Source organism: Larus michahellis, unplaced genomic scaffold, assembly GCF_964199755.1.
Source record: "Larus michahellis unplaced genomic scaffold, bLarMic1.1 SCAFFOLD_360, whole genome shotgun sequence".
Taxonomy (NCBI): Eukaryota; Metazoa; Chordata; class Aves; order Charadriiformes; family Laridae; genus Larus; species Larus michahellis.
In genome coordinates, this window is record NW_027436069.1 from 1 (window position 1) to 16088 (window position 16088).

General features: G+C 65.2%; 1 protein-coding gene across 1 annotated transcript in view; it reads left to right on the forward strand.

The window, feature by feature from the left end:
• Positions 1-593: 593 nt before the first annotated feature.
• Positions 594-16088, forward strand: part of POLR2A (RNA polymerase II subunit A) — a gene marked incomplete at its 5' end in the record, with an annotated part of 55448 nt that continues 39953 nt past the window's right edge. Inside the window, 6 exons of the mRNA XM_074571558.1 lie at positions 594-874; positions 2331-2492; positions 4877-5097; positions 9488-9620; positions 11437-11561; positions 15215-15425. Coding sequence (XP_074427659.1) covers positions 594-874; positions 2331-2492; positions 4877-5097; positions 9488-9620; positions 11437-11561; positions 15215-15425 — 1133 coding nt within the window. The remainder of the gene's footprint in view (positions 875-2330; positions 2493-4876; positions 5098-9487; positions 9621-11436; positions 11562-15214; positions 15426-16088) is intronic.

A 16088-nucleotide genomic window follows, 5' to 3' on the forward strand; every position in this document is an offset into this window, starting at 1 on the left:
GTTAATGCCCCGTTAACCCCCCCATCTCCCCATTTGCCCCCCCCCCCCCCCCCAGGGCCACGGGGGCTGCGGGCGGTACCAGCCCTGGGTCCAGCCCCCCCCAATGCCCCCGTCTCCCCCTTCAATGCCCCCCTTTCCCCTTTATTACCCCCGTCAATGCCCCCTTGACCCTGTTAATGCCCCGTTAACCCCCCCATCTCCCCATTTGCCCCCCCCCAGGGCCACAGGGGCTGTGGGCGGTACTGGCCATGGGTCTGAACCCCCCCTTATGCCTCCATCTCCCCCCCTAATGCTCCCTGCTCCCCTTTATTACCCCCGTTAATGCCCCCGTGACCCCATTAATGCCCTGTTTTCCCCGTTAATGCCCCGTTAACCCCCCCATCTCCCCATTTCCCCCCCCCAGGGCCACGGGGGCTGCGGGCGGTACCAGCCCTGGGTCCAGCCCCCCCCAATGCCCCCGTCTCCCCCCCTAATGCCCCTCTTTCCCCTTTATTACCCCCATTAATGCCCCCGTGACCCCATTAATGCCCCGTTTTCCCCCGTTAATGCCCCGTTAACCCCCCCCATCTCCCTGTTTTTCCCCCCCCCCCCAGGGCCACGGGGGCTGCGGGCGGTACCAGCCCGCATCCGGCGCTCGGGGCTGGAGCTCTACGCCGAGTGGAAGCACGTGAACGAGGATTCGCAGGAGAAGAAGATCCTGCTCAGCCCCGAGCGGGTGCACGAGATCTTCAAGCGCATCTCGGACGAGGAATGTTTCGTCCTGGGCATGGACCCCAAATTCGCCCGCCCCGAGTGGATGGTCTGCACCGTCCTGCCCGTGCCCCCCCTCTCCGTGCGCCCCGCCGTCGTCATGCAGGGCTCCGCCCGCAACCAGGTGGGGCCCGCGCCCGCTTTTGGGGTCCTGGGGGGGGGAGATTTTGGGGTCCCTGGGGCGGTTTTAGGGTGATATTGGAGGTTTTGGGGGTGACATCGGGGGTCCCTGGGGCAGGGGGCTCCCTGTGCCCCCCATGTTCATCCCACGGGACTCTGCCCCCAACCGGGGGGGGCTCAGATCCTGGGGACCCTTTTTTGGGGGGTCCCTGAAGTGGTTTTAGGGTGATATTGGAGGTTTTGGGGGTGACGTTGGGGGTCCCTGGGGCCGGGGCTACCTGTGACCCCCCTTTCTGTGCGCCCCCCGTGTTCATCCCACGGGACTCTGCCCCCAACCGGGGGGGGCTCAGATCCTGGGGACCCCTTTCTGGGGGACCCTGGGGGAAATTTGGGGGTCCCTGGGGCGGTTTTAGGGTGATATTGGAGGTTTTGGGGGTGACATCGGGGGTCCCTGGGGCCGGGGGCTACCTGTGACCCCCCTTTCTGTGCCCCCCGTGTTCATCCCATGGGACTCTGCCCCCAACTGGGGGGGGCTCAGATCCTGGGGACCCTTTTTTGGGGGGTCCCGGAAGTGGTTTTAGGGTGATATTGGAGGTTTTGGGTGACATCGGGGTCCCTGGGGCAGGGGGCTACCTGTGACCCCCCTTTCTGTGCCCCCCGTGTTCATCCCATGGGACTCCGCCCCCAATGAGGGGGGGCTCAGATGCCGGGGACCCTTTTTTGGGGGAGTCCCGCGGAGGTTTTGGGCTCCCCAATGCATTTGGGGGGGTCGTCGCTGTATTTGGGGGGGTCCCCATTTTTTGGGGCCTGTGATTGATTTTGGGGGGGTCCCCGATGCCCTTTGGGGGGTCCACGGTGCATTTTGGGGGGGTCGTCGCTGTATTTGGGGGGGTCCCCAGTTTTTGGGGCCTGTGATTGATTTTGGGGGGGTCCCCGATGCCCTTTGGGGGTCCCCGGTGCATTTTGGGGGGGTCGTCGCTGTATTTGGTGGGGGTCCCCATTTTTTGGGGCCTGTGATTGATTTTGGGGGGGTCCCTGATGCCCTTTGCGGGGTCCCCGCTCTATTTGGGGGGGGTCCCCATTTTTTGGGGCCTGTGATTGATTTTTGGGGTGGTCCCTGATGCCCTTTGGGGGGTCCCCGGTGCATTTTGGGGGGGTCCCCAGTTTTTGGGGCCTGTGATTGATTTTGTGGGGGGTCCCCGGTGCATTTTGGGGGGGTCCCCGCTGTATTTGGGGGGGGTCCCCAGTTTTTGGGGTCCGTGATTGATTTTTGGGGGGGTCGCCAGTGCATTTTGGGGGTGCCCCTTCTGTATTTGGGTGGGGGGGGGTGTCCCCCCGGTGCCCTCTGAGGGTTCCCCAGACGATGGGGTCCCCGATTCACTTTGGGGGTTGCCCCCCTGACCCCCCACCCCCCCCCTCATTAATTTTGGGGGGTGTGTCCCCCCCCCCCGCCCCCCCAGGACGACCTGACGCACAAACTGGCCGACATCGTGAAGATCAACAACCAGCTGCGGCGCAACGAGCAGAACGGGGCGGCCGCCCACGTCATCGCCGAGGACGTCAAGCTGCTCCAGTTCCACGTGGCCACCATGGTGGACAACGAGTTGCCCGGCCTGCCCAGGGTACGGGGGGGGCCGGGGGGGGCAAGGAGGGACAGGCGGGGGATGGGGGGGCAGGTAGGAGCAGGCGGGGGACAGGCAGGATCTCAAACTGTTTCAGGTGCACGTGGCTACCGTGGTGGCCACCAAGTTGCCCGGCCTGCCCAGGGTGAGGGGGGAGAAGGGGGGGGGACAGGCAGGACCTCAAACTGCTTCAGATGCATGTGGCTACCGTGGTGGCCACCAAGTTGCCCGGCCTGCCCAGGGTGAGGGGGCAGAAGTTGGGGGGGGCAGGCAGGACCTCAAACGGCTTCAGGTGCCCGTGGCTACCGTGGTCGCCACCAAGTTGCCCGGCCTGCCCAGGGTGAGGGGGCAGAAGCAGGAGGGGGCAGGCAGGACCTCAAACTGCTTCAGGTGCACGTGGCTACTGTGGTGGCCACCAAGTTGCCCGGCTTGCCCAGGGTGAGGGGGGAGAAGGCAGGGGGGGCAGGCAAGATCTCAAACTGCTTCAGGTGCACGTGGCTACCGTGGTGGCCACCAAGTTGCCCGGCCTGCCCAGGGTGAGGGGGGAGAAGGCAGGGGGGGCAGGCAAGATCTCAAACTGCTTCAGGTGCACGTGGCTACCGTGGTGGCCACCAAGTTGCCCGGCCTGCCGAGGGTGAGGGGGGAGAAGGGGGGGGGGCACGCAAGATCTCAAACTGCTTCAGGTGCACGTGGCTACCGTGGTGGCCACCAAGTTGCCCGGCCTGCCCAGGGTGAGGGGGCAGAAGTGGGGGGGGGCAGGCAGGACCTCAAACTGCTTCAGGTGCACGTGGCTACCGTGGTGGCCACCAAGTTGCCCGGCCTGCCCAGGGTGAGGGGGGAGAAGGGGGGGGGCAGGCAGGACCTCAAACTGCTTCAGGTGCACGTGGCTACCGTGGTGGCCACCAAGTTGCCCGGCCTACCCAGGGTGAGGGGGCAGAAGGTGTGGGGGGGCAGGCAGGACCTCAAACTGCTTCAGGTCCATGTGGCTACCGCGGTGGCCACCAAGTTGCCCGGCCTGCTGGGCGTGGGGGGGGGGCAGCTGGGGGCAGGCAGGGGGTGTGGGGGGGTGCAGGTAGGGGCAGGCAGGACCTTAAACAGCTTCAGGTCCCCCCCCCCCAAACTGCCTTTTTTTGCCCCCTCCCAGGCCCTGTAGAAGCCGGGGGGTCCCCAAAATGTCTTATGCCCCCCCCAAACCCCCTCTCTTGCCCCCCCCAACCCCCTTTTTTTGCCCAACCCCCCCCAGGAGCCGTGGCCGGTCCCAGGCAGGAGCCGTGCGCGTCCCCATGGGATGTTGGATCTCCTGGGGGGGGTCCCAGGGTGTCGAGCCCCCCCGAACCCCCATTTTTTCCCTCCCAGGCCATGCAGAAGTCGGGGGGGGGCCCAAATGTCTTGTGCCCCCCCCCAACCCCCTTTTTTTGCCCACCCCCACCCCCCCATAGGAGCCGTGGCTGGTCCCAGGCAGGAGCCGTGTGCGTCCCCATGGGATGCTGAATTTTGGGGGGGGTCCTGTGGTGTCGAGCCCTCCCCCCCCCCCAACCCCCCATTTTCCCCCCCCCCCCCCCCCAGGCCATGCAGAAGTCGGGGGGTCCCCAGAATGTCTTGTGCCCCCCCCAACCCCCTTTTTTTGCGCCACCCCCCCCCCCCCCCCCCCAACCCCCCATAGGAGCCGTGGCCGGTCCCAGGCAGGAGCCGTGCATGTCCCCATGGGACGCTGAATTTTGGGGGGGGGTCCCGTGGTGTCGAGCCCCCCCCACCGAACCCCCATTTTTTCCCTCCCCAGGCCATGCAGAAGTCGGGGGGGGCCCAAAATGTCTTGTGCCCCCCCACCCCCCCCAAACCCCCCATAGGAGCCGTGGCCGGTCCCAGGCAGGAGCTGTGCGCGTCCCCATGGGATGTTGGATCTCCCGGGGGGGGTCCCAGGGTGTCGAGCCCCCCCCGAACCCCCATTTTTTCCCTCCCCAGGCCCTGCAGAAGTTGGGGGGGTCCCCAAAATGTCTTGTGCCCCCCCCAAACCCCTTTTTTTTGCCCCAAACCCCCCATAGGAGCCATGGCCGGTCCCAGGCAGGAGCCGTGCGCGTCCCCATGGGACGCTGAATTTTGGGGGGGGGGGGGTCCCGTGGTGTCGAGCCCCCCCCCACCGAACCCCCATTTTTTCCCCCCCCCCCAGGCCATGCAGAAGTCGGGGGGTCCCCAGAATGTCTTGTGCCCCCCCCAACCCCCTTTTTTTGCGCCCCCCCCCCCCCCCCCCCCCAAACCCCCCATAGGAGCCGTGGCTGGTTCCAGGCAGGAGCCGTGCGTGTCCCCATGGGATGCTGAATTTTGGGGGGGGTCCCGTGGTGTCGAGCCCCCCCCCCACCGAACCCCCATTTTTCCCCCCCCCCCAGGCCATGCAGAAGTCGGGGCGCCCCCTGAAGTCCCTGAAGCAGCGGCTGAAGGGCAAGGAGGGGCGGGTGCGGGGCAACCTGATGGGCAAACGGGTGGATTTCTCGGCCCGCACCGTCATCACCCCCGACCCCAACCTGGCCATCGACCAAGTGGGCGTCCCCCGCTCCATCGCCGCCAACATGACCTTCGCCGAGATCGTCACCCCCTTCAACATCGACAGGTCGGGGCACACGGACACACACGGACACGGACACACACGGACACACACACGGACACACGCAGACAGGCACGCACGGACAGACACACGGACACAGACACACACGGACACACACAGGCACACAGACACAGACGGACACGGACACACACAGACAGACACACAGGCGCAGATGGACACGGACACACACGGACATGGGCACACGGACACACACAGACAGGCACGCACAGACGGACAGATGCACAGACAGACAGACAGATGCGGACATGGACACACGCAGACAGGCACACACGGACACGGACACAGACGGACATGGAGACACACAGACAGACACACGGACACAGGCACGGACGGACATTTACACAGGCACAGACGGACACGGACACGCACAGACACAGACGCACAGACAGACAGACATGGACATGCACAGGCACACACAGACACAGACGGACACGGACACACATGGACACGGACACAGACACACGGACGGACACGGACAAACACACACGGACACACACGGACATGGACACATGCAGACAGGCACGCACAGACAGACACATGGACACACACAGACATGGACACAGACGGACACGGACACGCACAGACAGACACATGGACACACACAGACACAGACGGACACGGACACACACAGACAGACACACGGATACAGGCACGGACGGACACGGACACAGGCACAGACGGACATTTACACAGGCACGGACGGACACGGACACACACCGACACAGACAGACACACAGACACGGACACGCACAGACACACACAGACGGACACGGACACACAGATGGACACACGGACACGGCCACACACGGACACACAGACACGGCCACACACACACAGGCACATGGACACGGACACACACGGCCACATGGACACACACACACGGCCACACACGGCCACGGCCACACACAGACACACACACGACACCCTTTGGGGGGGGTTTTGGGGGGGTTACGGGGGGTTTGTGGGGGTGTGGAGGGGGTTTGGGGGACAGCGAAGGGGTGACATGAGCTTGGCCAAGATCGTCACCCCCTTGAACACCGACAGGTCCCGGGGGGGGGGAACATCTTTTGTGGGGGGGGCTATGGGGAGTTTGCAGGGGGGTTGGAGGGGTTATGAGGGGTTTTGGGGGGGTTTATGGGGGTATGGAGGGGGTTTGGGGGTCCCTGGGGGGGCATCAAAGGGGTCACCCCCTTGAACTCCAACAGGTCAGGGGGGGTCACACACACACACACGCTTTGGGGGGGTCTGTGGGGGGGTTTTATGGTCCCCCCCAGTGTCGTTCCCCCCCCCCCTTCCCCGCAGCCCTTCAAATGTTCCCCCAAATGGCCCACCCCGACCCCCCAAACATCCCCCTAAATGCCCCCCAAGTGCCCCCCAGACCCCCCCAGTCCCCCCAAACATCCCTCCCTGCCCCCCAAGTGCCCCCCAGACCCCCAAATGTCCCCCCAAACATCCCTCCCTGCCCCCCAAGTGCCCCCCAGACCCCCAAATGTCCCCTCAGAGGCCCCGCAGACCCCCAAATGTCCCCCCAAGCATCCCTCACTACCCCCCAAGTGCCCCCTAGACCCCCAAATGTCCCCCCAAGCATCCCTCACTGCCCCCCAAGTGCCCCCTAGACCCCCAAATGTCCCCCCAAACATCCCTCACTACCCCCCAAGTGCCCGCCTGACGACTCAGTCCCCCAAAACTTCCCCCCAAGTGCCCCCCAGACCCCCAAATGTCCCCCCAAACATCCCTCCGTGCCCCCCAAGTGCCCCCCAGACCCCCAAATGTCCCCCAAAACATCCCTCCCTGCCCCCCAAGTGCCCCCTGATGACCCAGTCCCCCCAAACTTCCCCCTAAATGCCCCCCAAGTGCCCCCCAGACATCCCCCCAAACATCCCTCCCTGCCCCCCAAGTGCCCCCAGACCCCCAAATGTCCCCCCAAACATCTCTCCCTGTCCCCCAAGTGCTCCCCTGACCTCCCAGTCCCCCCAGATGTCCCCCTAAGCGCCCCCCAGACCCCCAAATATCCCCCCAAACATCCCTCCCTGCCCCCCAAGTGCCCCCCTGACCTCCCTGTCCCCCCAGATGTCCCCCTAAATGCCCCAAGTGCCCCCCAGACCCCCAAATATCCCCCCAAACATCCCTCCCTGCCCCCCAAGTGCCCCCCCCGACCTCCCAGTCCCCCCAGATGTCCCCCTAAATGCCTCAAGTGCCCCCAGACCCCCAAATGTCCCCCCAAACATCCCTCCCTGCCCCCCAAGTGCCCCCCTGATGACCCAGTCCCCCCAAACTTTCCCCTAAATGCCCCCCAAGTGCCCCCCAGACATCCCCCCAAACATCTCTCCCTGCCCCCCAAATGCCCCCAGACCCCCAAATGTCCCCCCAAGCATCCCTCCCTGCCCCCCAAGTGCCCCCCCCCGACCTCCCAGTCCCCCCAGATGTCCCCCTAAATGCCTCAAGTGCCCCCAGACCCCCAAATGTCCCCCCAAACATCCCTCCCTGCCCCCCAAGTGCCCCCCCGACCTCCCAGTCCCCCCAGATGTCCCCCTAAATGCCCCAAGTGCCCCCAGACCCCCAAATATCCCCCCAAACATCCCTCCCTGCCCCCCAAGTGCCCCCCTCCGACCTCCCAGTCCCCCCAGATGTCTCCTTAAATGCCCCAAGTGCCCCCCAGACCCCCAAATATCCCCCCAAACATCCCTCCCTGCCCCCCAAGTGCCCCCTAGACCCCCAAATGTCCCCCCAAACATCCCTCACTACCCCCCAAGTGCCCCCCTGACGACTCAGTCCCCCCAAACTTCCCCCCAAGTGCCCCCCAGACCCCCAAATGTCCCCCCAAACATCCCTCACTACCCCCCAAGTGCCCCCCTGACGACTCAGTCCCCCCAAACTTCCCCCCAAGTGCCCCCCAGACCCCCAAATGTCCCCCCAAACATCCCTCCGTGCCCCCCAAGTGCCCCCCAGACCTCCAAATATCCCCCCAAACTTCCCCCCCAGACCCCCAAATGTCCCCGCAAACATCCCTCCCTGCCCCCCAAGTGCCCCCCTGATGACCTAGTCCCCCCAAACTTTCCCCTAAATGCCCCCCAAGTGCCCCCCAGACATCCCCCCAAACATCTCTCCCTGCCCCCCAAATGCCCCCAGACCCCCAAATGTCCCCCCAAACATCCCTCCCTGCCCCCCAAGTGCCCCCCCGACCTCCCAGTCCCCCCAGATGTCCCCCTAAATGCCCCAAGTGCCCCCAGACCCCCAAATATCCCCCCAAACATCCCTCCCTGCCCCCCAAGTGCCCCCCCGACCACCCAGTCCCCCCAGATGTCCCCCTAAATGCCCCAAGTGCCCCCCAGACCCCCAAATATCCCCCCAAACATCCCTCCCTGCCCCCCAAGTGCCCCCTAGACCCCCAAATGTCCCCCCAAACATCCCTCACTACCCCCCAAGTGCCCCCCTGACGACTCAGTCCCCCCAAACTTCCCCCCAAGTGCCCCCCAGACCCCCAAATGTCCCCCCAAACATCCCTCACTACCCCCCAAGTGCCCCCCTGACGACTCAGTCCCCCCAAACTTCCCCCCAAGTGCCCCCCAGACCCCCAAATGTCCCCCCAAACATCCCTCCGTGCCCCCCAAGTGCCCCCCCAGACCTCCAAATATCCCCCCAAACTTCCCCCCCAGACCCCCAAATGTCCCCGCAAACATCCCTCCCTGCCCCCCAAGTGCCCCCCTGATGACCCAGTCCCCCCAAACTTTCCCCTAAATGCCCCCCAAGTGCCCCCCAGACATCCCCCCAAAATCTCTCCCTGCCCCCCAAATGCCCCCAGACCCCCAAAATGTCCCCCCAAACATCCCTCCCTGCCCCCCAAGTGTTCCCCTGACCTCCCAGTCTCCCCAAACTTCCCCCCAAGTGCCCCCCAGACCCCCAAATATCCCCCCAAACATCTCTCCCTGCCCCCCAAGTGCCCCCCCCGACCTCCCAGTCCCCCCAGATGTCCCCCTAAATGCCCCAAGTGCCCCCAGACCCCCAAATATCCCCCCAAACATCCCTCCCTGCCCCCCAAGTGCCCCCTAGACCTCCAAATATCCCCCCAAACTTCCCCCCCAGACCCCCAAATGTCCCCGCAAACATCCCTCCCTGCCCCCCAAGTGCCCCCCTGATGACCTAGTCCCCCCAAACTTTCCCCTAAATGCCCCCCAAGTGCCCCCCAGACATCCCCCCAAACATCTCTCCCTGCCCCCCAAATGCCCCCAGACCCCCAAATGTCCCCCCAAACATCCCTCCCTGCCCCCCAAGTGCCCCCCTCCGACCTCCCAGTCCCCCCAGATGTCCCCCTAAGTGCCCCAAGTGCCCCCAGACCCCCAAACGTCCCCCCCGCTGACTGCCCCCCCCCCCCCAGGCTGCAGGAGCTGGTGCGACGCGGGAACAGCCAGTACCCGGGGGCCAAGTACATCATCCGGGACAACGGGGACCGCATCGACCTGCGCTTCCACCCCAAGCCCAGCGACCTCCACCTCCAGATCGGCTACAAGGTGGGGGGGGGACCCCGAAACCGGGGGGGGGGACACACACCCTGAAACCCCTCCCCCCCAGCCCGCGAGGGGCCGGGGGGCGCGGAAAAGCACTGGGTTTGGGGGGGGTTTTGGGGGGCAACGAGTGGGTTCGGGACGCACAAAGGCTCTGGGTTTGGGGGGTCAGGCCCTGGTGTGGGGGGGTCACGAAGAGTCTGGGGGGATTTGGGGAAGAAAAAGAGGTTTTTGGGTCTCTGAAGAGTCGGTTTTGGGGGGTATTTGGGGGGGTTTTGGGGTCTCGGAGGGACTTTGGGGGGCAACGAGTGGGTTCGGGGCGCGCAAAGGCTCTGGGTTTGGGGGGTCAGGCCCTGGTGTGGGGGGGTCACGAAGAGTCTGGGGGGATTTGGGGAAGAAAAAGAGGTTTTTGGGTCTCTGAAGAGTCGGTTTTGGGGGGTATTGGGGGGGTTTTGGGGTCTCGGAGGGACTTTGGGGGGCAACGAGTGGGTTCGGGGCGCGCAAAGGCTCTGGGTTTGGGGGGTCAGGCCCTGGTGTGGGGGGGTCACGAAGAGTCTGGGGGGATTTGGGGAAGAAAAAGAGGTTTTTGGGTCTCTGAAGAGTCGGTTTTGGGGGGTATTTGGGGGGGTTTTGGGGTCTCGGAGGGACTTTGGGGGGCAACGAGTGGGTTCGGGGCGCACAAAGGCTCTGGGTTTGGGGGGTCAGGCCCTGGTGTGGGGGGGTCACGAAGAGTCTGGGGGGATTTGGGGAAGAAAAAGAGGTTTTTGGGTCTCTGAAGAGTCGGTTTTGGGGGGTATTGGGGGGGTTTCAGGGTCTCGGAGGGGCTTTGGGGGGTTTGGGGAAAAATGCTGTGTTTTAGGGTCTCTGAAAACCGCGGGGTTTTGGGGTTCAGTCCCTGGTTTTGGGGGTCACGAAGAGTTGGGGGGATTTGGGGAAGAAAAAGAGGTTTTTGGGTGTTTGAAGAATCTGTTTCGGGGGTTATTCGGGGGGTTTTGGGGAGAAATCCGGGGGTTTGGGATCCCTGAAAATCGTGGAATTTTGGGGTTCACAAAGAACTTGGGGGATTTGGGGAGAAATCCTGGGGTTTAGGGGTTCACGAAGAGTTTGGGGGGATTTGGGGAAGAAAAAGAGTTTTTTGGGTCTCTGAAGAGTTGGGTTTGGGGGTTATTTGGGGGGTTTTGGGGTCGCGGAGGGGCTTTGGGAGGGGTTTTGGGGAGAAATCCTGGGGTTTGGGGTCCCTGAAAACCGTGGGGTTTTGGGGGTCAGTCCCTGGGTGTTTTTTGAGGGTTCACAAGGAACTCGGGGGATTTGGGGAGAAATCCTGGGGTTTAGGGTCCCCCAAAATGGTGAGGTTTTGGGGTTCAGTCCCTGGTTTTGGGGTTCACGAAGAGTTTTGGGGGGATTTGGGGAAGAAGAAGAGGGTTTTGGGTCTCTGAAGAGTCTGTTTTGGGGGGTTATTTGGGGGTTATTTGGGGGGTTTTGGGGTCATGGAGGAGCTTTGGGGGGGTGGGTTTCGGGGAGAAATCCAGGGGTTTTAGTGTCCCTGAAGAACCGCCCACATTTTGAGCCCCCCCCCCCTTTGTTTTGGGGTCCCTGAAGATCTTGGGGGGGGGGGGGGGGCAGGACACACCACACGTTTGGGGCCGAATCCGGGGCTTTTGAGTCCTTGGAAATGACGTTTTTTGGGGTTGAACGTTGATTTTCGGGGGGGGAGGTGGGGGGGGGGGGTGTGCCCGGGTTTTGGGGTGTCCCAACTCCAGATTTTGGGGGTGCTGAGCTCCTCCCCCCCCCTAATGTTTTTGGCCCCCCCACCCCTCCCCAGGTGGAGCGACACATGTGCGACGGGGACATCGTCATCTTCAACCGTCAGCCCACGCTCCACAAGATGTCCATGATGGGCCACCGCGTCCGCATCCTGCCCTGGTCCACCTTCCGCCTCAACCTCAGGTACCCCAAAAACTGCCCCCCCGCACCCCAAAACTGCCCCCTGCACCCCCAAACTGCCCCCCGTAGGGGCTGGTGGCACCAAAACCTGCTCTTTTCAGCCCAAAACCTGCCCCTGTCACCCCTAAAACCGCCCCTTTCGCCCCCAAACCGCATCCAGCCCTGGGCCGCCTTCCGCCTCAACCTCAGGTACCCCAAAAACTGCCCCCCGGACCCCAAAAGTGCCCCCCACACCCCAAAACTGCCCCCAGTACCCCCCAAACTGCCCCCCCGTAGGGGCTGGTGCCACCAAAACCTGCCCTTTTCAGCCCAAAACCTGCCCTTGTCAGCCCCAAAACTGCGCCTTTTGCCCCAAACCGCACCCTGCCCTGGGCCGCCTTCCGCCTCAACCTCAGGTACCCCAAAAACTGCCCCCCCGCGCCCCAGAACTGCCCCCCACACCCCGAAACTGCCCCCCGTAGGGGATGGTGGCACCAAAACCTACCCTTTTCAGCCCAAAACCTGCCCTTGTCAGCCCCAAAACTGCCCCTTTCGCCCCCAAACCGCACCCTGCCCTGGGCCACCTTCCGCCTCAACCTCAGGTACCCCAAAAACTGCCCCCCGGACCCCAAAAGTGCCCCCCACACCCCAAAACTGCCCCCAGTACCCCCCAAACTGCCCCTTGTAGGGGCTGGTGCCACCAAAACCTGCCCTTTTCAGCCCAAAACCTGCCCTTGTCAGCCCCAAAACTGCCCCTTTCGCCCCCAAACCGCACCCTGCCCTGGGCCGCCTTCCGCCTCAACCTCAGGTACCCCAAAAACTGCCCCCCGGACCCCAAAAGTGCCCCCCACACCCCAAAACTGCCCCCAGTACCCCCCAAACTGCCCCCCCATAGGGGCTGGTGGCACCAAAACCTGCCCTTTTCAGCCCAAAACCTGCCCCTGTCACCCCTAAAACCGCCCCTTTCGCCCCCAAACCGCATCCTGCCCTGGGCCGCCTTCCGCCTCAACCTCAGGTACCCCAAAAACTGCCCTCCCGCACCCCAAAAGTGCCCCCCACACCCCAAAACTGCCCCCAGTACCCCCCAAACTGCCCCCCCGTAGGGGCTGGTGCCACCAAAACCTGCCCTTTTCAGCCCAAAACCTGCCCTTGTCAGCCCCAAAACTGCGCCTTTTGCCCCAAACCGCACCCTGCCCTGGGCCACCTTCCGCCTCAACCTCAGGTACCCCAAAAACTGCCCCCCGGACCCCAAAAGTGCCCCCCACACCCCAAAACTGCCCCCAGTACCCCCCAAACTGCCCCCCCGTAGGGGCTGGTGCCACCAAAACCTGCCCTTTTCAGCCCAAAAAGTGTCCGTCCCCCAACAGTGCCCCCCCCGGGGGTTGTGTCCCCCCCCACTGTGACCCCCCTGGGGTTGTGTTGTGTCCCCCCCCCGGGGGTTGTGTGTGTTCCCCCCCCCCGCCCCTTCCACTGTGACCCCCCCCGTCCCCGCAGCGTCACCACCCCCCTGGGGGTTGTGTGTCCCCCACCCCGTGACCCCCCTGGGGGTTGTGTGTCGTCCCCCCCCGACCCCCCTGGGGCTTGTGTCCCCCCCCTTCCACTGTGACCCCCCCTGTCCCGTGTCCCCGCAGCGTCACCACCCCCTACAACGCCGACTTCGACGGGGACGAGATGAACCCTGGGGGTTGTGTGTGTCCCCCCCGGGGTTGTGTGTCCCCCCCCTGCCCCGTGACCCCCCTGGGGGGTGTGTGTCCCCCCCCCGGGGCTTGTGCCCCCCCACCCTTCCACCGTGACCCCCCCCTTGTCCCATGTCCCCGCAGCGTCACCACCCCCTACAACACTGACTTCGATGGGGATGAGATGAACCCTGGGGGTTGTGTGTGTCCCCCCGGGGGTTGTGCGTGTCCCCCTGGGGGTTGTGTGTCCCCCCCCCCGTGACCCCCCTGGGGGTTGTGTGTCCCCCCCCGGGGCTTGTGCCCCCCCCCTCTTCCATCGTGACCCCCCCCTTGTCCCATGTCCCCGCAGCGTCACCACCCCCTACAACGCCGACTTCGACAGGGACGAGATGAACCCTGGGGGTTGTGTGTGTCCCCCCGGGGGTTGTGTGTCCCCCCCCCGTGACCCCCCTGGGGCTTGTGCCCCCCCCCCTCTTCCACCGTGACCCCCCCCCCCGTCCTGTCCCGTGTCCCCGCAGCGTCACCACCCCCTACAACGCTGACTTCGATGGGGACGAGATGAACCCTGGGGGTTGTGTGTGTCCCCCCGGGGGTTGTGTGTCCCCCCTGGGAGTTGTGTGTGTCCCCCCTGGGGGTCGTGTGTGTCCCCCCTGGGGGTTGTGTGTGTCCCCCCTGGGGGTTGTGTGTGTCCCCCCTGGGGGTCGTGTGTGTCCCCCCGGGGCTTGTGCCCCCCCCCTCTTCCACCGTGACCCCCCCCCCGTCCTGTCCCGTGTCCCCGCAGCGTCACCACCCCCTACAACGCCGACTTCGACGGGATGAAACCTGGGGGTTGTGTTGTGTCCCCCCTGGGGGTTGTGTGTGTCCCCCCTGGGGGTTGTGTGTCCCCCCCGGGGCTTGTGCCCCCCCCCTTCCACCGTGACCCCCCCCCATCCTGTCCCGTGTCCCTGCAGCGTCACCACCCCCTACAACACCGACTTCGACGGGGACGAGATGAACCCTGGGGGTTGTGTGTGTCCCCCCGGGGGTTGTGTGTCCCCTGCCCCGTGACCCCCCTGGGGGTTGTGTGTCCCCCCCCGGGGCTTGTGCCCCCCCCCTCTTCCATCGTGACCCCCCCGGTCCTGTCCCGTGTCCCCGCAGCGTCACCACCCCCTACAACGCTGACTTTGATGGGGACGAGATGAACGCTGGGGGTTCTGTCGTGCCGCCCCTGGGGGTTGTGTCGTGTCCCCCCAGGGGGTCGTGTGTGTCCCCCCGGGGCTTGTGCCCCCCCCCCTCTTCCACCGTGACCCCCCCCCCCCGTCCTGTCCCGTGTCCCCGCAGCGTCACCACCCCCTACAACGCCGACTTCGACGGGGACGAGATGAACCCTGGGGGTTGTGTGTGTCCCCCCCGGGGTTGTGTGTGTCCCCCCCCCGTGACCCCCCTGGGGCTTGTGCCCCCCCCCTTCCACCGTGACCCCCCCCCCGTCCTGTGCCGCGTCCCCGCAGCGTCACCACCCCCTACAACGCTGACTTTGATGGGGACGAGATGAACGCTGGGGGTTCTGTCGTGCCGCCCCTGGGGGTTGTGTCGTGTCCCCCCGGGGGATCGTGTGTGTCCCCCCGGGGCTTGTGCCCCCCCCCGCCTTCCACCGTGACCCCCCCCCCGTCCTGTCCCGTGTCCCCGCAGCGTCACCACCCCCTACAACGCCGACTTCCACGGGGACGAGATGAACCCTGGGGGTTGTGTCATGTCCCCCCTGGGAGTTGTGTGTGTCCCCCTGGGGGTTGTGTGTCCCCCCCCCGGGGCTTGTGCCCCCCCCCCCCTTCCACCGTGACCCCCCCCCCCCGTCCTGTCCCGTGTCCCCGCAGCGTCACCACCCCCTACAACGCCGACTTCGACGGGATGAAACCTGGGGGTTGTGTTGTGTCCCCCCTGGGGGTTGTGTGTGTCCCCCCTGGGGGTTGTGTGCCCCCCCCCCTTCCACCGTGACCCCCCCTGTCCTGTCCCGTGTCCCCGCAGCGTCACCACCCCCTACAACGCCGACTTCGACGGGGACGAGATGAACCTGCACCTGCCGCAGTCCCTGGAGACGCGGGCGGAGATCCAGGAGCTGGCGATGGTGCCGCGCATGATCGTCACGCCCCAGTCCAACCGCCCCGTCATGGGCATCGTGCAGGACACGCTCACCGCCGTCCGCAAGTTCACCAAGCGCGACGTCTTCCTCGAGCGCGTCAGTGCCCCCCGCTCTTCCCTGGGGGGGGGGGAGGGGGGGCGGGGAGGGGGGAGAAGGGGAAGGGAGGCACCCAACACCCCCACCCCCATCCAGTTTCGGGGCCACCGCCCGCTTTTTTTTTTAAGCCTTTTTTTGGGGGGGGGCGGGGGGCGTCCCGAGGTGGCCATGAAAGGGGGGGAGGGGGGAGGGGGTTTTGGGGGGGGGGGGGGGGCCTGAGGGTGTTCTTGGGCCGTGCCATGGGATTCTGGGGGGGATTTTGGGGTGTCCACAGAGGGGTTTTGGGGGCCTGAGGCTGTTCTGGGGCTGTGACATGGGATTTGGGGGGGATTATGGGGTGTCCACAGAGGGGTTTTCGGGGGGCTGAGGGTGTTCTCGGGCTGTGACGTGGGATTTTGGGGGACCCTGAGGGTGTTCTTGGGCCGTGATGTGGGATTTGGGGGGGATTTGGGGGGCCCTGAGGGTGTTCTTGGGCCGTGACATGGGATTTGGGGGGGATTTTGGGGGCCCTGAGGGTGTTCTCGGGCCGTGATGTGGGATTTGGGAGGGATTTGGGGGGGCCCGAGGGTGTTCTTTGGCCATTACACGGGGTTTTGGGGGCCTGAGGGTGTTCTTGGGCCGTGCCGTGGGATTCTGGGGGGGATTTTGGGGTGTCCACAGAGG